Source organism: Pempheris klunzingeri, chromosome 11 (genome assembly GCF_042242105.1).
Source record: "Pempheris klunzingeri isolate RE-2024b chromosome 11, fPemKlu1.hap1, whole genome shotgun sequence".
NCBI classification, from domain to species: Eukaryota; Metazoa; Chordata; class Actinopteri; order Acropomatiformes; family Pempheridae; genus Pempheris; species Pempheris klunzingeri.
The window spans coordinates 8,008,462-8,035,100 of NC_092022.1; the positions used below are offsets into that span (position 1 = coordinate 8,008,462).

At 42.5% G+C, this 26,639-nt stretch overlaps 2 protein-coding genes and 2 pseudogenes across 5 annotated transcripts in view; 1 reads left to right on the forward strand and 3 right to left on the reverse strand.

The window, feature by feature from the left end:
• Positions 1–501: 501 nt before the first annotated feature.
• LOC139210219 (transcription factor HES-5-like) lies at positions 502–1,197 on the forward strand (annotated as a pseudogene).
• A 1,985-nt stretch (positions 1,198–3,182) lies between these two features.
• Positions 3,183–3,876, reverse strand: LOC139210223 (transcription factor HES-5-like; annotated as a pseudogene).
• A 4,671-nt stretch (positions 3,877–8,547) lies between these two features.
• On the reverse strand, positions 8,548–9,168 carry LOC139210036 (transcription factor HES-5-like). Its single transcript, XM_070839989.1, has 2 exons — positions 9,091–9,168; positions 8,548–8,979 (listed from the first exon to the last, which is right to left on the reverse strand). Exons 1-2 carry the CDS (start codon positions 9,151–9,153, stop codon positions 8,548–8,550), a joined length of 495 nt encoding a protein of 164 aa, XP_070696090.1. The 5' UTR covers positions 9,154–9,168.
• A 4,844-nt stretch (positions 9,169–14,012) lies between these two features.
• ubr4 (ubiquitin protein ligase E3 component n-recognin 4) overlaps positions 14,013–26,639 on the reverse strand; it is a 49,238-nt gene continuing 36,611 nt past the window's right edge. For all 4 annotated transcript variants that reach the window (XM_070839787.1, XM_070839786.1, XM_070839785.1 and 1 more), the window contains 33 exons: positions 26,314–26,553; positions 26,067–26,205; positions 25,784–25,909; positions 25,383–25,511; positions 24,932–25,281; positions 24,691–24,781; positions 24,427–24,511; positions 24,050–24,177; positions 23,707–23,836; positions 23,419–23,579; positions 23,080–23,189; positions 22,816–22,957; positions 22,564–22,645; positions 22,178–22,351; positions 21,932–22,053; positions 21,621–21,818; positions 21,372–21,452; positions 21,128–21,215; positions 20,760–20,887; positions 20,191–20,298; positions 19,936–20,052; positions 19,582–19,772; positions 19,216–19,389; positions 19,021–19,120; positions 18,304–18,522; positions 18,062–18,175; positions 17,625–17,767; positions 17,371–17,496; positions 17,087–17,281; positions 16,676–16,900; positions 16,300–16,390; positions 15,759–15,921; positions 14,013–15,561 (listed from right to left, as the gene is read on the reverse strand). In XM_070839787.1, coding sequence (XP_070695888.1) covers positions 15,497–15,561; positions 15,759–15,921; positions 16,300–16,390; positions 16,676–16,900; positions 17,087–17,281; positions 17,371–17,496; positions 17,625–17,767; positions 18,062–18,175; positions 18,304–18,522; positions 19,021–19,120; positions 19,216–19,389; positions 19,582–19,772; positions 19,936–20,052; positions 20,191–20,298; positions 20,760–20,887; positions 21,128–21,215; positions 21,372–21,452; positions 21,621–21,818; positions 21,932–22,053; positions 22,178–22,351; positions 22,564–22,645; positions 22,816–22,957; positions 23,080–23,189; positions 23,419–23,579; positions 23,707–23,836; positions 24,050–24,177; positions 24,427–24,511; positions 24,691–24,781; positions 24,932–25,281; positions 25,383–25,511; positions 25,784–25,909; positions 26,067–26,205; positions 26,314–26,553 — 4,735 coding nt within the window. In that variant the 3' untranslated portion in view covers positions 14,013–15,496. The remainder of the gene's footprint in view (positions 15,562–15,758; positions 15,922–16,299; positions 16,391–16,675; positions 16,901–17,086; positions 17,282–17,370; positions 17,497–17,624; positions 17,768–18,061; positions 18,176–18,303; positions 18,523–19,020; positions 19,121–19,215; positions 19,390–19,581; positions 19,773–19,935; positions 20,053–20,190; positions 20,299–20,759; positions 20,888–21,127; positions 21,216–21,371; positions 21,453–21,620; positions 21,819–21,931; positions 22,054–22,177; positions 22,352–22,563; positions 22,646–22,815; positions 22,958–23,079; positions 23,190–23,418; positions 23,580–23,706; positions 23,837–24,049; positions 24,178–24,426; positions 24,512–24,690; positions 24,782–24,931; positions 25,282–25,382; positions 25,512–25,783; positions 25,910–26,066; positions 26,206–26,313; positions 26,554–26,639) is intronic.

Sequence of the window (26,639 nt, forward strand, 5' to 3'; positions counted from 1 at the left end):
TTTACCTGCTGCTTGGTACCAGCAAAAGTCAACAGTCTCTAGTGGTCTCATTTCATTCTCCTTTCTTGGTCCAAGCTGCACAAATCACCATCACCAGCTGTGATGTAATATTGTTTTTTAGGCTTTTGCAAAGAAGTTGAAGGGATAAAATGTGCAAAAATCTGAAATATCCTAAATATTATAATAATGTCCTAGTTCCACACAAGCAATTACTTGCCACTTTCATTGCTTTTCCTCAGATGCGACTGATCCATTAAACCCTGTTTAATTACTCCCTGTGGGCACATCAGGAGCCACTGTCTGTGTTCCCCTCTGTGACTGGAGTGTGAGATAAGCAGCAGTTCCTGATAAGAGACTGACAGCATATCATTCTCAGTCTGATATGTATCTTGGGAATGGTTTTATCTCTGCTGGTCAGCCTGTGATTGCTTCACCTCTGAGTTATTGATGTGTGTCCTATTGTTGAAAGCCCCAGCCCTGGCTGAGTCACATGGCTTTGTTATGCTAATACATCACTATAAAATGAAGGGCGGCTCCTCCAGAGAGACATCAGAGCTAAAAGTGCCCCTCTGAACAAGCAGCTACCTTCACCTGCACAGACATGGCTCCATGCTCCACCAACTACTCCTCCATCCACCACACCAGGATCCCTGAGAGAGACAACATCAAAGTGAGTGCCGGAGGGGATTTTGAGGTTTTTACATCAAATTTAACAGCACGAATGTCTGATTGTTTATTGCTGATATGAATCATCAGCTCACTGACATGTCTCCTCTTCCCCAGATGAGAAAACCTGTTGTGGAGAAAATGCGCAGAGATCGCATCAACAGCTGCATCGAGCAACTTAAGGTGATCCTGGAGAAGGAGTTCCACAAGCAGGAGCCCAACTCCAAGCTGGAGAAAGCCGACATCCTGGAGATGACCGTGAGCTTCCTGAGGCAGCAGCTGCAGCCGAGTGTCTGTCAGAGCAACTTCAACCAAGGCTACTCTCACTGCTGGAGGGACTCTGTGCACTTCCTCTCTGCTGGATCCAACACACAGGCCTGTGCCACTCCTCTGCAGGGCCTCCAGCAGCAGGAGCAGCAGCTCCATCAAGCGCAGAGAACCAGCAGCTCCTCCCCGGTCTGCTCCACCCTCAGGCCCACCACGCTGCAGGACAGCAGCAGCCGCAGAGGCCCCATGTGGAGGCCCTGGTAGAGACTCTGACTCACAGACACTCTGAGACCTGAGGGGAGCTGTACTCTCCCTCATTATGTAGGAAATATGTTTCCAGCCTGCTCATTCATGGTGTTATTGAGTGTTTTTAGTGTTTCATCATATTGGTGAGAGGATACGTAAAAGGGGTTCTACCCTCTTAATCACAAGTTGACACAGGATATCGTTCACAACACTGCTCCTCTCAGTAAAATGAGCATCCTCACACCTCACAGTGAGGTTATTATCTGTGTTTTGTTGCTTTATGTGACTATATGTATGCATTCACTGTGTGAAAATAACTTCTTCTGAAGTTAAAACTTTATGTCACATTATGTTTGAAACTGTGGTTTACTGAACATGTCTGCAGTGACTTATTAGCCTTTCATAAAGGGAGAAAGTACTTGATAAAATGTCAAGAGGCAGCGGCTAACAGTGTAGATTATTTGTGGACGCTGTTTATTCTATTGTGATGCAATATATTGTCAGTATAAATGCAGTGCATTTTTAAATTAAACTTGTTTTTTATTGAAATATATTTTCACTTCACTTCTTTTCTTTATATTTTGTGTAGATCTATTAATTGTTAATATATGTATGTCACTCAAACACAACACTATGATTTTGTATTGTAGGTGTAAATATTGATTGAGTTTTAGGTTCAGTGTCCTGCCCAAGAACACTGCGACATGCAGAGCGGAGGAGCCACATAAGAAAGAAGTATCTTTAGTGAGGATAACGGAGGATGAGTTACACGGGGTTACAGTCTGAGAAAACAAGCTGCTCTGTAGTCTGGTAGTACGTCAGCAGATACTTCTGCATCTCTTGCCAGACGACAGCAGAGTGAACAGGCTGTTGCACCAAACTGCAACCGTAACTGATACTTTTCTTCCATGATTTAAACCCTCCTTTAGTTTGTAGTCAAAACTAGTATTTGTACACAAGGTCATTATTCAATACTTTAGCTGTGTCTTAAATGTGTACATTCTTAGGTTATAATTTTGTGGAATCTGCTCTAGGTTAATACAATTTATATTTAATTCAAGTGTCATCATGTTTCCTAATATATAAAGCTCAAATCAAGGTATTAGTATTTTAAGTCTGAGCACAACTTTTAATTTGAGTACTACTACTACTAATAATAATAATAATAATAATAACTTTATTGATATAGCATCTTTCAAAAACACCCCGATACCTGTTGCTTCCTGGACCTAATGTCACATGACCTTCTCCAAAATAAAGACATGTTCAGGGTGGTTTTAAACAATGGTTCATGATGAACACACTGGTATGATCATCATAAAGATTCATTTAAACACATTTTTTAAAAATAAAAATACAAATGCTTCAGCTAAATTCGTATAATTTAAAAAATATGTGGAATCAGCCTTTTTTTAATGATTGTATCTTTTTATTGTTAATTGTCATACAAAGGTTACAGATGAGTTTAAGAGCCTAAATGTGATAGCAAAACAGCAATATCAACATCACATTAAAAAAAAGTTAATATGTGTATCCGCTTGCACACGCATACACACAAACACACACACGTCTTCATCATCCTCATCATCCTCATCATCCTCATACATAAAATTTGGCATAGATAAGTCAAAACAGAAGAGAAATATTCTCAACAGCAGCTGTCAGTGTAACACAGTATGGCAGACATTTATACCGTTACATCAAGCAGTCCAAAGATAAACTCCACTGGAGTAAACAGTCATTTCACAAGATCTGACAAAACCATCATCACTCAAAATCAACCGACTTTAAACACGAAGGAAAAGCAAACATAAGATATGAATCAAGGTCAAAGCAGGACAATCTTCAAATAAGTGAGAGCCTTCGCTTTTACTACTTGTCCATCAATGTGATGAGACAATAAAGAAACCCACCATGAATGAGCAGGCTGGAAACATATTTCCTACATAATGAGGGAGAGTACAGCTCCCCTCAGGTCTCAGAGTGTCTGTGAGTCAGAGTCTCTACCAGGGCCTCCACATGGGGCCTCTGTTGCTGCTGCTGTCCTGCAGCGTGGTGGGCCTGAGGGTGGAGCAGACCGGGGAGGAGCTGCTGGTTCTCTGCGCTTGATGGAGCTGCTGCTCCTGCTGCTGGAGGCCCTGCAGAGGAGTGGCACAGGCCTGTGTGTTGGATCCAGCAGAGAGGAAGTGCACAGAGTCCCTCCAGCAGTGAGAGTAGCCTTGGTTGAAGTTGCTCTGACAGACACTCGGCTGCAGCTGCTGCCTCAGGAAGCTCACGGTCATCTCCAGGATGTCGGCTTTCTCCAGCTTGGAGTTGGGCTCCTGCTTGTGGAACTCCTTCTCCAGGATCACCTTAAGTTGCTCGATGCAGCTGTTGATGCGATCTCTGCGCATTTTCTCCACAACAGGTTTTCTCATCTGGGGAAGAGGAGACATGTCAGTGAGCTGATGATTCATATCAGCAATAAACAATCAGACATTCGTGCTGTTAAATTTGATGTAAAAACCTCAAAATCCCCTCCGGCACTCACTTTGATGTTGTCTCTCTCAGGGATCCTGGTGTGGTGGATGGAGGAGTAGTTGGTGGAGCATGGAGCCATGTCTGTGCAGGTGAAGGTAGCTGCTTCTGTTGGACGGCAGTGTTAGCTCTGATGTCTCTGGGGGAGCTGCTCCTCATTTTATACTGCTGCATTAGCATAACAAAGCCATGTGGCTCAGGCAGGGCTGGGGTTCCCACACTCTGACCGGTGGGACTCTCAGCACAACAATGAAGGACACGTCAATAACTCAGGGAGCATTTATCTGTGCAAGGCATGTTTCCCAAGATAAGCAACAGGTAATTAACACTTTATCAAGCTGCCATCTGAGAATTTATTACAGGCTGACGGTCAGAATCTAAATTTTTAGATGTAAAATAAAAGGAAGTGATGCACACAAAAGTGAGCATCTTCAAAGGGGGGTAACTGTAATTAAGGGCCAAATGCTTCACTGCAATAAAACAATATAAGCTGAAGGCTTTCATTTTCTCTTCAAAGAAAGCTTCCCTTCCTCCAAAAAGCATTTTGGTAGCAGGCTGGAGCATTTGGACACATGGACATGTTTCTTTTTTGGCCACAGGCTCATCACACCTGGGCTGAATAGTGTTTGAAATGAGGAGGATGAACTGACTGAGAGAGAGAAAGAGGAGGAGCAGGAGGAGGTTTAATGTTAAAAAGTGCTGTCAGCTGGCTGCAGGTGCAACATTTCATTTTTCCACCTGTTGCTTTTCCACCTCCGCGCTGTTTTAAGCTTCACTTTTTCATCTTCAGACTCTGGTTTTGCCCCAGAAACGAGGAGTGAGGACAGACCGCGGTGATCTGCAGATCCACCCGCAGATCAAAAGCTGCTGCTGACTCGCGTCCCAGGTGTGAAAGCAAACAAGTGGCGCACGAGTCGAGGACCACGTGCTGTGCAGAGGCGCAGTTACAAAGCGTAACAAATGATCTCATGTGCACATAGTGATGAACTGCACGGCTTTTTGATTCAGTTTGTTGTTCCGTTTATTAAGGAAACCAAATACGTTTAACCGTGTGTTCATCTGAGCGCGCAGAGGAAGACAAACGGCGTGAAATGCGCGTAATTGACGTGCCAAACATGACATGACGTACCTTTTCATACCAAATAGGGCTGCATCATGTCACGTGATCATCGTAATCATCAGAAAAACAGTGTTATTGATGAGAGGGGATGATATGGCAGACACATGAAACATTGTTAGTGCATTGGTAAAGTTATTTTCTTATTTGGACATTTAAAATCACAACATTTTCTAAAAGTAACTTTGGCTTCAAATGATGGATATTTAATCTTAAATTATTAAGTTTCCATGTTTTAGGAGAATTTCTTTGAGACACTGAACTACGTGCTCAGTTATGTGATGAACCAGCTCACATTTGAATTATTGTTATTTTTAGTCAAATATGAGTGACTGAGTTCTGCTGAAAAGCTGCACGCAGCCTTTAATCATAAGCTCTTGTCTTACTTCCCCTGAAGAGCTGCAGACTCTGCTGTAAATGAACTGTGTCAAATTAGTGTCAAGTTAATGGCATTATGAGCGTGCTGGCAGTGTGCCTCTGAGGGCCTCCATCACTGGCTGGCCCCAGATGTGAAACCGGCCTTTTGGGCGCAGTGTGAGTAGTCCCGTCTCCCAAGTTTCCCACCAGTCCCCAACATCAGGGTAAATGAGCTACAAAAGCCATGTCGCTCCTCAATGCTCCACTGGGAATGTTAATTGATCTTTTGTCACAGGACAAACAGAAACCCTGTGTCCCGGTCCATCTGGGAAAAATCAAGTCAACTCGCCTCACTGCCTGGCACAGGCCAGCCTCTCTGCCTTCAGTCTGCGTTGACTCTTTTAATTTAGGGCTTCAGAGGTCCATCTTCAATACTAAAAGGAGTACTAAAAGTTTTAATTAAGTGAAAGTAGGAATGCTGCAACAGAAATAACTCCAAGTCCTCCATTCAAATATGCTAATCAAGTAAAAGAATGTCCACAAAGTAAGTCACCAGTAGCAGCAAAACACATACAGAAAAAGTAAGTAGCAGAAATGGACGTTATACAAACTTTATGTTTTTAATACATTGATGAAAATCTATTAAACTGAAGATGCAGGTTGACAAACAGTATCACCAATTTTGATTTTAATACTTTCAGATCAGTTAGAGGGTCATGATTTCGTCCAATGTTGTAAAACTCTTTATCTGTAGGTAACCTGTATCTACAGCTGTGAAAATAAAGTAAAGTTTTCTAAGATATTTAAACAAGAAACCAGCACCATGCACTCTTACGAAACAATAGCACTTAAGTTACTGTACCTCAGTAGTTTTTAACCCCACTGAGCAGGTTTGTGACCTGTTGATATTTTGGGTGTCACGTTGTGATGCTTTAAATTTGCATCACACCCATCTGAAGTTAAAATAAGCATCCTGTCAGATACTTTTTGATGTTACCAACAGCACCGGTCATCTTGCTCTTCATTTGCATATTTAGTTATATCTAAATAAACCCCTCTTTCTCTGAATTGATGTCTGCAGCTCTCGTGGCATCACTGCAGCATTTAAAAGCACAGTGACTGCCAGTCTGTCAAATCACGTCCATGTTTGGCTTCATTATCTGTCCTCTCCATTGATTCCATTGTCGACATGTTTATGTGAATCTGTGCCTCCTCTGAAAGTTAGTGTGCACTACACGGCTGCTGGGAGTCTTTGTCTACAAGTGTGTGTGAAGATGAGTTCCCCTCCCACCAGCAGCCTGAGAGCTCTGAATTCCTGCCATAAAGTCTCGGCCATCGCTCAGACCTGTGGCGGCGCAGAGCGGCTTCCCGTCAGCCATCTCTCTGTGAGTGTGGTATCTCCCGTTTCCCACACTCTGTGCCTATTCACTGGCCCAGAGACGGGAACAATAGAAGTGTGTCTTGTTACACATCACATTAGCTACGGTGTTTGATCTCCTGTTGAAGGGGGAGGGGAGGCAGCTTCAGCCAGACCATCTGGCCTGGCCAACTAGACCCTGAGAAAGTCCCAGGCATGCCGCATTCTCCACAACTTCTGCACACACAAATAGTTGGGAAAGACTTTTGTGGCACTTGAGACGTAATTCAAGCACTAGACAGCATGCCGCGACCACCACAACAGAAGTGGGTCATGTGATGTGCGGGGGTGTCCCCACACTCCAGCTTTTGAACGGCGAACACCTGTGAGGTCAGATAAGATGAAACTCAGAGGTTCTCTAACGAGGGAACTTAAATGTTACCTGTGGCAAATAATAAAAAATATGAGATAACAAGAAACTCATAGCCAGCCACCTGCAATTAAGTCAAAAATGTCCCTGATGCACATTCAGAACATTTTTGATCATTTTAAACTCAACATTTGTTGAAGTGAAATTTGGTCATTCCAATGAATCACATTAAAAAGAAATAATCCTCACTGCAAACAAATCAGAGTAATTCAGTACACATATTTACATCCATAACTACAGTGAGAGTTTTAATGATGGACCTCTGAACACCTGAGCATGTAGATATTATTATGTTGCCTTTGCTTTGCTACCAGAATAAACAGTTTTGTTCTCATCTGCACAAGAGTGCAAAAGAGTCACACACAATCACGAGTCATATTTCTCTTTACATGAGCTCTGTTGTGTCTCATTCAGACTTTCTCCAGTTCTTGAAATGATTCTGCGTTGACTGATGGATCAGTGGAAGCCTGAATGGCAACAAACAAAGTGAATTACATTAAGCTGTGATCACCTGGCAAAGTCGCACATTTTTAACATAACCCAAACAGACCACCACAGGACTCAAACCCCAGTTTGCATGCTGTAACAGTAGTGAAGGCTGTGCTTATAAAGTCTCTGGTGTGGTTTAAATGTGTCGTCCACAAACTCTACCTGCTCTCATACATGCAGGAATTAATTGATTATACATTCAGTCATGTGATCACTCAAGATTTAACATAGGCACGAACACAGCTGTGTGTTTTCATGTTTATATGTACTCTGTCCTTTGTCACTCATCACTGCAGTTTTCTGAAAAAAGTAAAAACACCACTGTGGTTTATGTTTGCAAAACTTCATGTGAAGTTTTCCATTTATTTTTTTCAAAAGTTCAAAAGCAAACTTCTCAAGGAAGTAATTCAACAGATTCTTTCAGTAAAGATTGACGTCGGCATAAAACACCTTTATAAAAGGTATTCATTTGAAGATGAAACAACATCTATAATGAGCATCACAACTGAACAGTTAACAAGTCCAACAGCAACACTTCTTCACACATAGGCCAAATAATGGTTACACATAGTCATAATAAAGTATAATCATGAAACGATTTACAGTAACAGTGGATCCACAGGATCCATTTATGGGATGTTGTTGATCCATCAACACAAAGCTGATCAAATGTATCAGTCAGTGATACACTGAGATAGACAGCAGTTTAAACACATAAATCAAACAGTGTCTCAGACACTTCAATAGATTCAACCCAATGTGGGTGTTACAAGATAATTCTGTGATGTTTGCAAAACAAACAAAAATTCAGAAACTGTTCTCCACAGGAAAAATTTCACACAGTCACTGAGTAAACACTCTAAATAATAGAGTATATAATGTGAATACACATGGTGTACATATTCAGTAAAACCTGAATCTTTTCAGTCCTTTCAAAGGAACACTGACACACTGTGCCACCACTCTACTAAAACATTCAACAACACTGAATGTCCTGCCAGAGCAAAAGGAAACAGACTTCAGTGAGTCTTCAACTCTCTGTCCATGACGTTCACAGACGTGGATCTCTGCCTCTCTGCTGGAGGTGATGCTGCCTCCATCCTACCAGGGTCTCCACAGAGCACAGCCAGCCGGGCTCACACCTTTGCTGGAGCTGACCTGATGGAGCGGAGAGCCGGGAGGGGAGAGGGTGCAGGGGCTGTGGCTGCTCCTGCTGGACGCCTGCAGGCCCTGGAAGTGGCTCAGCAGCCGTCTGTGGGCCTGAGTCTGGACGTCGCAGTGAGACAGGAAGCTGACGGCCTCCTGCACGCAGCGGGAGTAGCCATCACTGGCAGTCATCAAGCTGGGGGTCACAGTGGCCTGCTGCTGCTGCCAGACTCTCAGGTAGGAGACGGCCATCTCCAAGATGTCCGCCTTCTCTTGTTTGGAGTCGGGCTGCTGCCTGAGGAACTCAGGACCCAGCAGGGATTTCAGCTGCTCAATGCTGGTGTTGATGCGGTCTCTGCGCAGTTTCTCCACCATTGGTTTTCTCAGCTGGAGAAAAGAAAAAGAGAAACATTTAGAAAACAAATCAAGCCTTTTCTTCTAATTATATGAGCATAATTCAACAGGAGAGTTATGAGATTTTATGGAAATCCAGTTTACCTTATGAGCAGGGGTCAGGTGCTCCTTGGAATAACCTGCTTGTCCAAAAACAGTGGGTGCCATAGCTGTAGTGTAGAGTCAGAGCGGTCCTGCTCGGTTTGAAGAGCCAGTTGAATCTGAGCTGCCTTCTCCTCTGCCACTGCCCTGTATTTATACACCCAAATCTCCATATGAATGTGTGGGTCTTGGGCTTGTTGGAGTTTCTCACAGTCCCCGGGCCAATGAGAGTGCTGGGAAGGGCTTTGAGGAACGCAGGGCTGCCACATGCTCAATGAAGTGTTTATAGCCGTGGGGACAATGAGTGTGTCTCCGGGGAGCAGGTGGAGGAATAGACTGCGAGAGAAAGAGCCTGGGGTGGGGTGGTAGGGAGTGAGGAGGAGGAGGAGGAGGAGGGGTGGGGTGTGTAGCTGGGAGACTGACCCAGTGCTTGTGTTGATATGGGAAAGTGGTGACCCCAGAGGGAAGCACGCCGCTGTCTCATGTCATCTCCACCGCCACGTAATTGAGCACAAAGTGCCTCCGCCACCAGGCACACGTGGGTGTTACAGAGGGCCAGCCATTAGAAAAGACCAACATGCAGCCACTTCCACCAGTTTGACACGGCAGACTTTCCTTATGGGGCCATGCAACAGTTGAGAGGTCTCAGGCGTGAATAGAAAAGGAGCTTCTGTGCAAGTTTTGGGACTCAAATCAAATGTCCTTGATGGAGAAAAGAGAACGTGAACATCCATCACAGTTTACAGGTCTACCTAGATTAACTCTGACCTACTGTACAGCCTTCTAATGCAAAAATGCCTTATTACTGACATCACGGGGGCTCTCACTTCAGATTTACCTCCAAATAACGTGTGATCATCTGAATAAACTTGATAAACTTTGTTGCAGTAACGTTCCCAGTTTTAAGACAGTTGTAATAAAATATAATCCTCTTTTAATAATTGATGACACTTGTGAAATTGTTTACATATGTTGCCAATGAGACACCTCTGTCAATCAAATATGATCAAATCACACTCGAGCAGGTAGCTAAGTGTTTATTTTACATTCTATTATTCATTTATAACTTATTGCCACTTACTTAATTATTAATCATTCAGTATTTTGTTTTACAGAGAAAAATGTAAGATTTGAGAACATAATTTTAGGCACTTTAAAGTCATCATTTAGAGAGTTTTGCCATATCAGCTCTTTAAAACTCTAATTGAGTAACGCTGAAAAATCACTGGATGTTTCGGTTGTGAAAAGGACTCAGTGGTCGCTGCTTTGGAAGTTCAGTCTGTCCACTTTAATTTGATGGCAGGTGAACACGATTTGAACATACCAACAGTCTCCACACTCCCAGCACATGTTCACACACCCCACACACACCCATACAGACAGCCACACTCTCATTCACCTTCTCTCCCCACACACACACACACACACAGCTGGCTGACCTGCCTGCCGCTGGCCACGTCTCAGTCACACGCTCCCATTCCCTTCCTGCCTGTGTGTGGAACGTGGGAGCCGCTGTGGTTCCAGGCTTCCCACACTTTAGTGTTAATGACACTGAGGGCGGCTGCACAAAGGAAGTGTGCCCCATCGAACAAAGATTGAGTGACCAACCCCCCTACCAACACACACACACACACACACACACACACACACACACACACACACACACACACACACACACACACACACACACACACACACACCCAGGAACACAGTGCTGTCAACAGGGCTTCCAGGCACACCATCTGGACAGATCGTACACTATTGTCAACCAATCAAGCATGGGAGACGCTCACCGTGAGAATTGGAGAGGCTGAAATAGAGACAGAAAGTTAAAGAAGAATAGGGAGTGTGTGTGTGTGTGTGTGTATGTGGGGAGGGTGGGAAACTTTGTGGATAGTTTTATAAAGTTCATTTTCAAAATTTCTCAAGAAAATGGCCTAAAAATCATTTTAAGTTGATTGAGATAAAAAAGTTGTGAAGAATGGATTTAGAGAAAAAAACAGACATGAAGGGAACAAATATAAGAAACAAGAAAGTACAACATTTCTGTTGTGATTATATCTGTGATAGTTTTACATTTTGCTGATCTTATACTTCTTTTTTTTTCTAAATTTACAGTTTTTAGGGTAAAAGCTACAAGTCTAACACTGTTTAACTCCAGAATCAACATCTCTGTCCTCCATAAATGGACAGACTTTTCCTCCACGTTCCCACCACATATCACCCCCAGTTGATACAATAACGAGGATATCTCCCTCGTTGTTGGGCATCAACTGAGCAACAAGAGGCCTGTGAAGGGCCCCTCCCACCTGTTTGTTTGGACTGGGGCCATTGTACCCCATGAATTCAACTAATTCATTCACATCCTATTGTCATAACTCTGCATTGTGATTGGCCAAACACTGTGAGAACCAGCATCAAATTAAATCGATGGGAAAGTTGGCATAAGTATATAAAGGACGGAGGTCTCAGCGGGTGAAATCATAACCCAGAGAGCCTCTTGCACCCCACACAGGCCTGGACTGACTGGACACCATCTGACTGCGTATTCACCATGAGGGATCAGCACACAACGTAAGATAAAAAGTTCATTTGACTCATCTTCAGCTCAGTTTTCAACCTTAAACTTTTGTCTTACTCAAGGTCACTCTGGGGTCACAGGAATGTTTTGGTATTTTGGTTTTGTGAGGCTATCAGGGCTGATTCTTGCTCTGTATGTGACACAAGAATCTGGCCAACAAATAACACTTATCAGTATTGACTGAAAGTTTGGCCTGTTTTTACTTTGGAGCAGATTATCTATTAAAAGGGTAATTTCACTCAGATTACCTAAATCGCGCTTTCATTTAGATAGTTTGGGGTTTATTTGCCCAGTTTGGCTTGATGCCACCAGTAGGTAGTAAATGCTCCAGTTTTATAAGCTGGGTGACTCTTTAAATAGATTTCACAGTCATGGCTTTCTTTTCTGTATATCCAAGATGTATCTAAAGTTTCTCGTTCTTTCTCCTCAGCATGTGTAAGGTGATGATTTTGGAGAGGAAGTGCACTGACAGAGCAGCGAGGCTCCGCTCAGCACTCGAGAGCCAACTCAACACTGGGGTGTCCAGCTCTGACATGTGGGACAAGACAGTCTCCTTCTTCACTGTGAAGAAGGCCTTGATTTTCCACAACGGCTACACCAAATCCTCCAGAGAGGCCATGCGGCTGTTCCCCTCGCCCACCGAGGACGTGGCCCCACTGTGCTGCCAGTAAGAAGAGGACACACACTTGAAGACTACATGAGATCAGATGGGACATGTGGGACTGTGTCTGCAAGCTTCGTAGTGTTGAACTTAACTGCACTATGTCAAGAAGAGAAATTGTCAGATGGAAAAAACTAAATCTTTAAAGAGTTTTTTTTCTGTTGGGTGTTTTCACTCCACAGTCAGTGTTAGAGTGGAAAAAGATGTGATGTATACCATGTTCACTGTGATCTTATTGGTCCACAAATGGGCCTTAAAATGTGCATTTTATGCCTTAAAGCCTTAGAACTCCTTGAAACTGGTCACCTAAGACTATGTTGTCAAGGTTTTGTAAACTTAAAAGTTATATTCCTTTGTATAAAAGGGAAATGTGTATGCCAATGCATACTTTGTTTTGTAAATGTTTTTTCAACATTGTGAGTGATGTTTTTAGTCCTCATGTATAAAATGTCTCACTGGAAGCCATAAGTGAAATGTGCAATATGTGCTTTCATATGTAAGCTGAAAATAAACCGATATTGATGTTTTCCTACCATTTACAGTCCGAGTTGAAAATTATTTCCTAACAATTTTTAACAGATTATTTTGAGTCCAAGCGTTAACCTAAATATTAATGAGTTTCTGTTTGATTTATAGTTTACACTGACAACAGGGAGTTACTATTTTCTTAGCTCACACATCAGTGTCTGGTCAATATCTCCCTCTAGTGGCTTTTATACAGACACTCACACACAGCAGCAACTTTTTCTTCCTGGAGTCTCTGCTCTCAACATGCAGCATGTGAAGATGTGTAAATTAATTTATGTGGATGTCAAATTGTGGAAAACAGTGCATGGGTATTATGTTGGTTGTTCTGTTATTGTTAGAAAAACACATTTCACAGGCAGAGAGTAACAGTCTGCAAGTTTTGATAAACTGGGGTCATCCTCAGAGGTGGAAATGTGATCAGTGCATCGGATCAGATCAGAGTGAGGGAGACACAGCAGATACTGGGTGAACTGATCAGAGCCAGTGAGGAAACGCTGATCTCACCACGTGAACACCAGGCCAACACAATGAGACACTATACAAATATTAGTTCAAATAAAATGCGAGTTCGGTCAGAAGATTCGAGTAACAGTGCAGGAAGATTGCTGTTTTGACCCCGCCCCCCCCCCCAAAAAAACAAAAAACGGTGTGTTTGATGAACAGCTCTGAAAACTGCAGTTTACACACTTCATAGACAGAATAGATTCCCTTTTACTCCTCAAGTCAGAATACAGTAGATAATATGGACACATATGCTATGACTGTCAGATCCAACATAATCTAATTCAAATGCATGAATAAATACACTTTTACACAATTAAAAACGATGCTTATTCATCATTTTCTTGTCTGATCTGCATCTGGAGTTGGTGTTTTAAGTGCAGTGACAAGGGCCTTTTCCACAGGACACATTTGCCATAGTAAGAAAAGCCCAGGTGTTTACTTACAGCATTAACATTGGCTCTGTGCGTTATCAGACCAGGACCAGCATCATTCATTTTTCAGTAACTTTTCTTCTAATGTGTGAAAATATCTTCTGTGGAAAAAAGGCCTCAGTTGAGTTAAAAACAAATGCTGTTTTAACATAGACACAGAAAGTGATGCATCCTTTTAAAGAGTGTAAAGAGCAGCAGGAACAGAAGAGTTTACCCTGGGTCAGATTTGGAATTATTACGGCTTTATTAATCATAGGCTAATTCAAAAAGCAGACATTCAGCAACAGTTGAACATAGTAGCAGCGGGAATAGGCGAATGAACAATAAACTGGGTGAACTCCACACCATGCATTCAGCTCTCAGGTGCAAGGGCACCATTTTAACTGTAAGATGATAAGTTGATCAATCGTTGATGACAAAACTCAGCTTCCAGAAATCTGTTTTGGGAATTGACACAAGTGTTAGTTGCCGGTCATTTTGGTGGAAACTAATTGAAATTAAAGTGTGCAGAGAGACCAGGGAGTAAAGAAACTGCTGTGGAAGAAAACAAACTAAGAAACAAAATCAGAGAAAGAGAAAGAAAAAGGTGTTTAAGGATATAATGTAGGTTTGTTTTATTATTAATTTAGACAGGTGTGATATTTCATTGCAACAGATGGAATCTTTCACAAGTCCAAAGTTCACTTTGTCACAAAGGCATAGCTTTATGGAAAAAAAAAATAAAACAAACTTTTATTCATCATTCTTATCCCCATTTTGCTTCTGAGGTTGATAAAAGAAACCTTACACATACACACTAAATCAAAAAAACTCTTTTTCTTCTGTCCATCACTCAAATTCCAGTTAGAACCAACATGGAGACCAAACAGCAAAAGCCCGGAAGAAAAGGACAGGTTAGCTCGCAACCATGTGACACTGAAACCTTGTGCCATTTTAAAAAGCCCTGACCGAAAACAACTTAAACCAAACAAACAAAAAGGAAAACACGATAAAATCAAATGCCATTCTTCACACGTGGTGGGTCAAATCCCAAAACATTTTTAGTTACCTTAACATTGCACCCCAGTATAAGAGGGGAGACGTGTGGGGGGGGGGGTTGAAAGCCAAAAAGATTTCCACCCTAAAACAGAATTCACAAGTTATTCCCCATCAAGTGGACAAATATTCTTCTTCTTCTTCTTTAACATGGATGTTTGAGTTCTCTCAGCCCGCCATTCTGTGACAATCTGGTGTCCTTTAAACACAGAAGCCTCAGGTTTGTTGGCGGTAACAGTCGTGAACCAGAAAATACGCCAAGTGTCCCTCATCTCGTGTCTGAAGTTTGGTGAGAAAACTCCGTCATGTCCTCAACTCTAGACTGCATCAGAGGGGCAAAGCATAAATTCTGTTTTAGTGCCCCCCCCCACCCTTTAACAGCATTGTGTTTTTGTGTTAAACGTTACAGAGATGTTGCCAAAGTGGATGTTTTTTTTGTTTTTTTTTAGACTACACACAGTTTCTGCTTTAAGTTAATTTGAAGACGTCATATGGGGGGAGGGAAGTGAGTAAGAAGCATGGCGTATACTCGTGTGTGTACTCAGCATGTGTGTGTCAGTGTGTAAAAAGAGGAAATCTTTTTTTTTTTTTTTTTTTTCCCTGTTGGTAGGAGTCCCAACGTTATTTGCAGGGCTGTTGTGTTGGAAGGGTGTGGGCTGAGGTTGGCCATCAGGGCAAAGAGTTCAACAAATCCTGCAGGAAGAGGTCTGGGTCTGCGATATCAGAGAGGAGACCTGGAAGATGGACAAGACATCAAGTTTAAGAACAGCATACCTGTCACATTGCAGTTACGCCAGTTCGGTCATTGTACATTTGTCCTATTTGCCACATTAATTCAGATTTTGACGCTGAGGTGTTGAAGAATCGGTCCATCTTTCAGTGTTGATAACTGAGTATGTATAAAATGAATCAGATGTGCGGGTACACTCACCTACAACATCAAAGAACTCTGACAAGGACTCGGCAGGCATGAGTTCATCCTGGAAGGCCCTGAGCACGCGCTCTGAGGCCTCGTAGATGGGCATGTCGTTGTGACGGACATATTCTGCCAGCGAGAAGGACCAGCCCCCCTCTGTGTTGCTGGTGGGTACTTTCTGTACGACCAAAGAGAAGAAAAACACAAGTGCAATAGTTTTAGTTGCCCAGGTGGAAATGAATGTCTTATCATTAGTTGTACATCATGTGATTAAACTCAGAGAGAGGTTATTGTTGTTCAGCCCTCTGTTAACTCTTATTGTTCATCAAGCCTTTGTTAAAGAGTTAGCATCGATACATTTCAAATGCACTAAAATCCTGGATTAAACATGTCTCTGCAAAGGTATGACAAACATTTCAACAAACGTTATGGTTTTGTTACGTCCCAACAAAACCATTAACATAAAAAATAGCTGAATATCATCGGTTTGCATGATATCTAAATCATGTTTGTGGCATCAGCGTGCACAGTAGTTTTGAAATTGTGACATATTTACCCTGAACATGTCGTAGACGAGATCCACCAGGCCCCAGAAGAGAAGAGGCGAGCGATAGACTGCATATTCCTTTGGTGCTTTATCTGTGAGTCTGATTATAATAGAGAAGATGATGATGAAGGAATGAGCTTGTGTCATGATTATTTGCATTCCAAATTTGATTCCTTATATTCCTTAATGTAGTACATAGCATCCAGTGTAGTTTTTTTAACTCTGATCCACTAAACATATCAGATATTCTCCCAATGAACAGCTTTTCCAAACTGCAGGCTTGCTGTGCATCTTATCATGCAAAGGATACTACTGTGCATCAGCTTTGTGTCAGCTGAAAAACAAAGAGGGGCAGAAAAATAAAAGAAGAGGTTAAGTTTCATACTTGTTGGTGCAGACTGCTGAGACCTTGCGGGCGTGTGCGTTGACCAGGAGTCTTCGTAAGAAGAATATTCGTGAAGTCCTCCAGCGTTCAGGCGGCATGATGTGCATGGCCAAGATGGTGAAATAGTGTGGTCCCTCTACTTCATACGAACTCTCCACCCATTTCTCACATGGCTGCTCCTGGAAACTCTGCAGGTTCTTCTCCTCCCGGGACGTAGCCCTTGTACTGCAGTGACAGCGACATGTGAGATGAGGGAGGGAAATACATGAGGCAAACCAGCTCAACGTGGGTCAAACAGGCTGACGCTTGGTTTGTGTGTCATCCCTAAACCGAATCACTCTGTATAGATTAAACATCTGATGAGTAAATTCTGTGGTGAGATGAATTTTTCATCAAAAAAAAGGTACATACGTGTTGAGGACGTAGAGCACAGTGTGGATGATGTAGGGGATGAGGTGGATGTTGCTCTCTCGTCCTCCTCCTCCTGTATCTACGCTGAACGATTGCTCAGTAGCAAAGCGGAGGAACAGCAGTTTGGTGTCATGGATGTTCAGCTGGTACGTCGGTTCCCGCTGGCCTGTGCACTCCTGCAGATATGTGTTGTGCCTGTGCCGTAGAGAGAAATGCGGAATGATTTACTGTGTGCAACATGAAGGAAATCTTTGGTGTGTGTGTGCGCTGATGCATGATTTTACCTTGCTAAGCACGTAGCAAAGGCTGATTCTGGCACATGGGGCCCCCACACAGGAAGCAGCCCATTGCACTTGGTGTTGGCGTTCTGAAGAGCAGCACTCTCCCACTCCTCCCGCCCACGTGCCAGCCTGCCCAGAGGAAAAGGTGAAAGATAGTAAGATGGAATAGATTAAAATAAATAAAAGGTGAGGTTACAGCAAAAGATTTAAAAGTGTACTTTGAACATCAGCAGGTACATGATGGTGTTTGTTGCTACCTGACAGCTGCCAGATGGCAGTCATAGTGGACTATGTTAAAGTGCGACACAGTGCTGTAGCCCTGCTGCTTGCGAGGCTTGTTTTCGAAGTCCTCCAAGGCCACACGCTTCGTAAAAGTGTAAATACCAAGGACTTTGGTTGGCTAGGATGAGAGAGAAAAGGACCACAATGTTATTTCAAGGCATCCAAGTTGGCTTTATGTACAAGAAGACTGCAAAATGATGCTCAGTATCTTGATTTCAGAATGCTACCTGGTACATCATTTTATATCAGGTTATTAGCTGCAACTTGGAACAACCTGAGTGTTTCAATAATATTTACAATACGATCACAAGGTTGATTCAAAAATTCCTATCAATGCATATATTTTCTTTATTTTTTCTGATGGGAGTGACGTTAAGTGTTATCCACTCATAGTACTGGATGAGTTGGGTACCTGGAACTTGTAACCCTCCCTACAGATACAGCAGGTCAAGCCCGGCTCCTCTATCAGCTCCTCCATTTGCTTCAACAGTGAAGTCTTGGTCACCACCTGACCCTTCTCATTGGTCTGAAAAGAAAACGCATAAAGCGACACACAAACAAAAATCAACAATATAACACTTACAACAAAATGACAGACACAAATGAACAACATTTAAACACACTGAATAAAAAGAAGAGAAGAGTAAGGAGTACCGTCATGCCCAGTGTTCCCAAGGCCTTCTGTCTCATGGCCATAGCCATACGCTTCTTTTCAGCTCTGGTCTCCCTGCGTGCTGCTTCGATCTTCAGGTTGACATCACTGTGCTCCCTCAGCGCCTCCAGAAGGTTCTCCGCCAGTGTGCCGATGCCTTCATCACTGGATACCTGCTCCAGCTTGTGCAAGTTGGTTATTGAATCTGTGCCTATTAGCACCTGAAAAGAGGATAAGAGCCTGTTTACAATTTGTTGCAGCACCTCACCAAGCTAGCTTATTTCTAACAGTGACTGTAACGCTGGTCCTTCAGTGTCTCATCCTCTGAACACCAAAAGATGGAGACACAACAAGCTGCAGGGAGTAGACTGATCTCCTCTGAACTCAGTGAGACTTTGGATCCTTCTCTGATCAATCTTTGAACAGTTTACATCAATGATCCCTGTTCACGGTGGAGAGCCCGTGACCTGGAGTTTTTGTCTGTTATCCTGAAAAACTGTTGCTGTGTGGAAAATCACAGCAATAATCCTGAAGGGCGAAGTCAGCACAAGCATTCATCTCACAGCTTCAGGCGGCAGCGACAGTAACGCTACACACCACCATACATTAGTCTTTGAAAATCTTGATATTGATTTGGGGATAGTGACATAGCTGGTTAGATAGCTAGCCTCGTTGTTAAAATAATCCAATTGAGTTTTTCATTAAAAAATATTTAGTACCTGTGTGGGGGGATGCTGGGTAGCCAAACCACGCAGCAATCTGAGAATGAAGGGAAGAGCTGGCCTCGAGAGAAACTTCTTCCAGACATCTGCATCCAGACTAATGAAAGGGTTCAGAATGAGAAGAAAGTGATTTAATCTACATGCACATATATCTAATTCTATCAAAAGTTTTAAAGCTGTGAGAAGTCTTACTTTTTAGCATTTGGGATATGTTTCTTCATGTAGTCCAGTGCACTCTGTGTGATTCCTTTCTGGAGAATAAGATCTTTCAGCTGATGGCCGTTGCTGTTATTTTTGATTCCAGCGGCAATTTTGCAAAAGCAATCCAAAAACACTTTGTCATCTGCACTATGCTCCTCGTCGTACCTGAGAAAACAAAGCGGTCATTTCTAAGGCGTCACAAACTATAACAACCAAACACTCTGAAGTATGATTCTCAGAGTCGCACCAATCTGTCTGATCTGATTGTAACAACTCTTTGGAATGGATGAAAGTGTTTCTATTGATTTTAAACACTTCAAATGTGTTTATTGTAAGAGAAAGCTGAGTGATGCCCACTTGTCAAAGCTGCAACATGGTTTGAAGCGCTCCACCAAGATCCTCATCTTCTCCAGTTCGCCAAAGGACAGGTATGGGATGATGCGCAGCAGACCCTGCAGCACGCTGGGGTTGGAGCGCACAAACGGGGTGTTGATCTGGTCCAACAACATGACCAGCTGATCTTTGTCTCCTGTCAGCAGCAGGTTACCCTACAAAAGAAAAAACAGTCTCTGTTTTAATCAAACGATGGGGAAAAAAAAACTTGAAAATGCTCAACTCAAGACTTCAAAATGGCAGTCCACAAATCAATGGGTGACGTCATAGTGGCTCCGTCCACTTTTTTTAAATACAGTCTACGCTTTTGATGCTTACCTTGTCCTCTGAAATCTCTGCATTGGCTTCATCCAAAATGATCTCCATGATGCTCAGAACTTGCTCCGCTATGGAGGCTCCACCGCTGTCCTTACTCTCCTGTTCTGCCACTAAAGCCTGAAGGAAGAAGTGCATTTACTTAACAAAGTAACTGATACATTTATTTTAGAAAAGTCTGGTTAAGATGGTACTACAAAAAGAATTTAGTTAATTGAACTGTACAGCACCATGTTCCACAGTCTCTGTGACACTCACCAGATTTAGAGTTCCCAGCATGACGTTGAGCGTGTTCATCTCTGGTTTGACCAGCTGCTGCCTGTTAATCTTCACTTTCACACAATAGCTGAACAACTTCAGCAAAACCTGTGAGTGAGACAAATGCAAACTTGTCAACGCTGCAGATACACTGTTGGCGTTTGTGAAAGCTACACATGGGATCGATGTGTTTTTGCTGTTATCAGAAAAGCCAGACTTTCAAAAGTAATACATTATAAATAAGTTTTGTTTACGCCTCAAATCAGTTTTTGAGTCTGAAATTTCTTCTACGGTGGTTTTATTGCTTTTTGTTTTTCCATGCTCCACTTAGTACAGAGTAAAGTGTAAAGATAATCCATGTTAACTACAGTAGAGAAATGCTGATTACAGTAAAATTCTGATAATTATTCAAACTTTCATCAGCTTTCAATCGTATATTGCTCAGAATCTGTTACTACTCATTTTATTATTCATGTATGTAGAAGACTGTTTACATTTCTAAACATGTTTCAGAGAATTACTGAGAAGGGATTTTTTGGCCAAAAAAACAGAAAAAAAGTTTGGCTTACAGTGAGCAGATGCCTTCCTTGTTTAAAATCTTTGATTCCAGACAGCCGGTTGAGCATACACTCCAGTCCTCCACACTGTGCCATGACTCCTGCCATCTTGTACACCTCCTCATCATCCTCCTCCTCATCTGGAAATAAGGTCAGGTAAAACACGTTTTTCCATCAGTTACGATGAGATACTGCACGTTCATCTTTTTCAGTACTTGCTCAAGAAGGTATCGAATTGTGTTGGTAAAAATCATGTCCGTGTACATATTGGTGAAAAGCATTAATATATATTTGATATTTAGGAAATATTATGACACATTTGAGCAAACTAAGTTGGACTCTGAATTATGACAATACTGTACATTAACAATAAATCTAACCTGTGGTTGAGTCCAGTGACTCTATGAACTCCTCAGTGGCATCTCCCAGCAGACCTCTCATTCGATAGATGATTCTCATTGGCTCACCCTTGAAAAAAAAAAAAAAAAAGCCACCGGGCTGACTAACAACAATCTCCTTATTATACTGACCTTGGGTGTGCTGTAAGCATTTAATGACAATGAGCATGCTGCCAAATGTTCTGCCAAAAAGCTGAATCATTCATAAACTCACTAAGACTCTCACCTCATTTGTAGGACACCAGACCTTCTTGTAGACCTCTGCCACTGACAGATCCAAGCTAATGATTTTGTTGTTTACCAGAAGCTGCAGAAAACAGAGGGGCATCAAATTAATTTATGTCAACAGGTCTGCTTTTAGAATTCAATGAGAAAGAGTGAAGCATTTGATAAAAGCCAACATCAAAACAAGATTTTGTGTTTTATGTATACATGGGCTGGATGTTTGTCTCCCTTGCTAAAATATACACTATACCTCCATGCCGCTATCGTCTTCAAGAAGCGCTACCAGGTCGCAGTCTTGGCAGATCTTGTTCTTAATGTCCCTCATTAGAGGGCCAATGCCGGGTTCGTTGCTGCTGTAGGGATTTCCTGGCATGCGGCCCTGCAGGAAATCCTCCTGCTGAGGATCTTTTTCCAGGGTCACAAAGAACTCTGTCACCTCATTTTCCTCCTAATCACAAATGAGGAAACAAAAGATCCAAATGAAGACAAATTCACAGCTACATTGAATTTTCACACATTTGTCTGTATGAAATGAAATACACCACGGTAAGGGTAACTCACAGGATAGATGATGCTGCACAGTCTCTCAAAAATGAACACGGGTGTCCTGTAGTCATCCAGGTTGTACCGTTTAGCAGTCTCGATGCACACTGCCATGAAGGCTTTGGTTTCAGACTCAGTACCTATGAACAGCACAACAAGATTTACAATGCTGTTTTAACAAAGAATTGTTAATTGCTATTAACACTAAATTGCAGCAGTGTGTTTCATGGTTACATTTCCTTTCCACTGAACCTCAATGCTGACCTGTTGTCATGTCCTCCAGCATCTCAAGCAGCATGTCCTGAGTCTCATCGATGAGTTTAGTGCGCTGCACCACCAATTTCCTCAGACACAAGTAGCCGTTCAGCACCGTGCCAACCAACCTACTTTTGAAATGACGCTTAATGGACTCCACCTCCACAAAAGACGAAAGCAATCCTGCAGGGGCACCAAATACATACAAATCATTTAATTATTCAAGAAAAGGCATCAAAAAAACATTCAAAAATTAATCAGCCTGAAGTTTACTTGTAGTATAAAAACCATCTGCATCATTTAAACTGTAGTAAGGTTGAAAGTCTCATCTAGACCCTACAGTATCTTCAGTGTCATGTCTAATTTCATGGTCAGACAGGTCAATACTATCATACCTGTCAAGCTCTTTAGGGCGTAGCCTTGCTGCAAGTCTGTGCTCAGTGTGGCCTCCTCCAGAGCCAGCAGATTGGCTATTTCCTGGAAAGAGGGAATTAAAAAAAGAATGATTGATTCAGTTTTATTTGCTATATTGACATGAAGTATAATATTGGCATATGAAAACCTCTACTGCCATATTCTATGTCAGAGTGGATACCAGAGTTTATCTTCATATAAAACAATATTATTTTGAACTTTAGGCCCATTACCTTGGTGATCAGGTTACCGATGTAGGGCAGGACTCCTCGGGCTGCCAGGTAAACCTTCCAGTGCGTTGGCTTGATCAACTTCTGGTACAGACCGAGGTACTCCACCGCACACTCTCCAGCTACACTCAGCTCATCCAGATAACTGACAGACACACACAGTGAAAGTCATTTTACACTTTTTGCAATTTCCAGTTAATCTAATGACAGTTTATGAACATCCCTAATAGGATGTAATGTGATGTCTGATTGACCTGCTGGTTTTACCTGGTGAGCAGGTCCAGGACTTGTTGCTTGCGGCTGGGGATTGTGGTTAGAGCCTCCACAATGGTGCAAGCTGCCTGTCTGGCTGCCTGAGTGGCTGGTGTGAAAAGGACCTGCAGCAAATATAACTTTAGTCAACGATTGTATTCTTGAAAAATGCTTAAACAAGTTTGTGAAATAACAAACCAAAAGATATATAAATTTTTAGAGTTATTACAGGCTCCTAACTTGATTTCTAAGAAAATATTTGACATGTGCAATTGTTAAACTAATGAGGACAACAAGCAGAACACTAATAACCTGCAACAAAAATGTGTTTTAAAGTAAAACATTTTCTTGTACCTGTCGCAGCCAGTTATTGTGGCTCAGTTTGAGCAGGCGAGGGAAGAGGCCTTCACCTTTTCTGGACCTCATGAACTGCTTCCACTTCCACACATACTTTTCCAACAGATACTGCTTTCGCAACTCAGCCTTCCCCTGAGGCTTTGACACAGTCTCCTGGCCTGTGGTTATCAAGATAAACTCAAAAGTGAGAAACTTATCATGAGTTTTCATTATTTCACTGAAAGTAGTTCGAGAACCATCTTGCTACACTGATGTACTGCATGTTTGTTCAGACACAGTACTCACCTCTTGCTGGGAGACACTTCTTCCAGGCCTCATAGGATGCTTTGGGGTCCTTCTTGAGCCAGAGTTGGGCCTGGGCATGAATTTCATTGCTATAGGGCCTAACTGTAGTCAGAGACTCAATAGCAGCATCCTGTAACCAAAAGCAAACACGTACTGTTGTGTAAGGGAACTTAATACAACCTAGTGACAGACACTGTATAAGTAGTTTTTACATTTCTCAAGCTGGTTTACTTTAAATGAAAGATAGAATGAATCATTATTTTTCACATCCATAAACTTTAAAAGGCATTCAGTGGTTCTTGGTCTAGAGTACAGCTGAATGGCAGAGTCATATCATGTTTACCTTGTTCTTCTTGCTAGTGGGAGCAGGGGGCTTGATGAGCTTCTGCAGGATTCTCAGGCACATAAGAGTGATGTTCTCCACGACTACAGGTGTCTTTATATTTACTGACATGAGGAACAGACTGAGGGCTATGAGGACAAAAATGAAAACATGTTAATTCAGAGAATCAGGGCAGAGACTGAAAAGTTACCATCTCTCCTCCCTGACAAGCACTGACCAAACTACACAGGACTGTTCATGAAATTTTAGCACACATACATCGCTAGATCAGAGTCAATCACACTAAGGCATGAGCTACCACATGAAACCAATTCCCACAGACTGATAATTAAAAATACACCATCTTTGGAAAGAATGAGGTTAGGAAATCAGCTTACCACAACGCAACCGTAACTCCCAACATCCTCCCTCTTTTGAAATGGAGTCCGTCAGCAGCAACATTTCATACTGCAGATTACTAACCTGTTGGAGAAACAAAGACATTCATATAAAACATTTGAATTCTTCAACAAAGTTAAACTGTACAATCCAGCTCTGCTGTTTAGATAAAAATATGATACTGAAAAAATATATTTTTTCCAAAAACAAACTGAAAATGTTCTTTTGCTCATTTCTTCAGCTTCCAGTATAAGGGGACATACCAGGTCAGGATTGGCCCAGTGGCCTTTGAGAGCAGCTGACACTTTAGCAATGATGAGGTCATTCATCTGCTGAGTGGCCTCTGGATGATCTCTGAAGCAGGAAAATATTGGAAAAGACACAAGATAACATTCAATCATCACTGCAATACACTCTAAAACTCTGTAAAACCAAAAAGTAAATATCGATGTACAGTATATTATATGTATGGCTGGAGGTGATGCATATAACCAATACACAAACCTGGTGAGGAGACAGACCAGCTGGCGCACCTCCTCCCTCATTGCTGCTGTACCTCGCCGCAAGTTATACTCAAACAGCTCACGTATGAGACCCTGGAGGACCAGGATCTGCCGGAGGGCTGGGTTAGTGGCCAGTGCTCGTAGCAGTGTGATGCAGTGACCCGTGACAGCGGAGGCACAGCCATAGCACTTGGTTGAGGAGGTGTGGCCACAGCCCAGCACAGAGAGGGCACGGTACTGACTGGCGGTGAAGGTGGGCTGGTGGCTGCTGCTGCTGCGGGACGACTTGGTGGCAGCCTCTCTCTGCTGCAGATCATACTCCAGGAGCTCTTTACGAGATGCAAGCACTTTCTGTATACAAAGAGAAAAGGACAGAGTCATATGTGTACTGGGAAAACAAACCAACAAAAGCCACAGTTTACTAGAAAAATTAACTTTTTTCATCTGTGTACCTGTATAATCTTGGACAGTTCATCAAATGATGTCTTGCAGTCTCCGCTGTACTCTTGAGCCAGCTGCTGAATGTATCTGTTCACATTAGCGGAGGATGTACCAAGTCCTGCACCTGCTCCAGTGTCATCCTGAGGGCAACACATTAAAAAAGAAAATACCATCATGAGACAAAACTGTAGAAATAAGACACACAACAGGAATAGAACAACATTCTGGAGAAAATTGAAAATACAATAAATAATAAAAGTGAGATGTATCAGTTGAAACTGTCCATCACATATATTTCAGTTAACAGTAAATGTGTCCCAGAGGCTTCCTTAACATTAACTCATGCCTTAATTTCTTATCTAGTATTAGACTCAAAATGAAAAGCAATGTTCAGGCCCATATTGAGACTGACCTGTGGTTTCTCTGGGGCTGCCTCATTGACTTTAGACAGGAGGCTCTCCAACTGGGGTCGGTGACCCATCAGCTGGTGGTAGACTCGGTCAGCTTTGTCCAGCAGGGTATTGATGTTGGTCACAGCCTGCAGGGAGAAACACATGAGAGATTAAGAGAGGAAGAGTGAAGGTAGAGACAGAGGCTCCAAAATTCATTCATTTTCCCATGCAATCTTTTGTAATGGCAAACTCCCCTTGGCTCCTTTCTTTTTCATTCGTATTACACAAAGAGTGACTGGTTACCTTTTTCCTGTCTTCCTCATTTTCAATGGGATCCACAGCACAGCATGGTTTAGCATATAGCATGAAGTCAAACCGGGCATATTTGCAGAAACCACAGGCATTACACAGGAAGGGGTCTTTTTCATCGTAGTTGATGGATCTAATATAGAAAACAGACAATCAAAAAAAACAATAAACTTTAATGTCTCCAATTATTGCCATGCTCTTTAAAATCTTTTCAGACCTTCAGAAGAGGCCTGCTGCTCACCTGCACTTGTGGCACTGATACACATTTTCACCACAGTTGCCACACACCCCAGGGTTGGCTGGCACAGAGGCACTGCAGCGCGGACACTGCAGGGTCTCGGTAGAGGCCTGGTAGTTCTCATAAAAGTCGGAGAACTCGATCATCAGGTTGGATGCGACAATGGGTAGAGGAAGGTCAATCTTCACCTCTGTTTGTCCTGGGGTCAGCTGAACTTTCTTGGCTTTGTGCCAACGAGCGGGCCTAAAAACAGATGGTCAAGTCAAAAGCTTTTACTTTATACGGCCAAGTGAATTAGCATGTGGCAACAAAATAATCTTTGCATCTTG

Coding starts and splice junctions, on each gene's coding strand:
- LOC139210036 (XM_070839989.1), bottom strand. CDS start 9,153: ATGGCACCCACTGTTTTTGGACAAGCAGGTTATTCCAAGGAGCACCTG. Junction 8,980..9,090: donor ACCTGACCCCTGCTCATAAG/GTAAACTGGATT, acceptor TCTTTTCTCCAG/CTGAGAAAACCAATGGTGGA.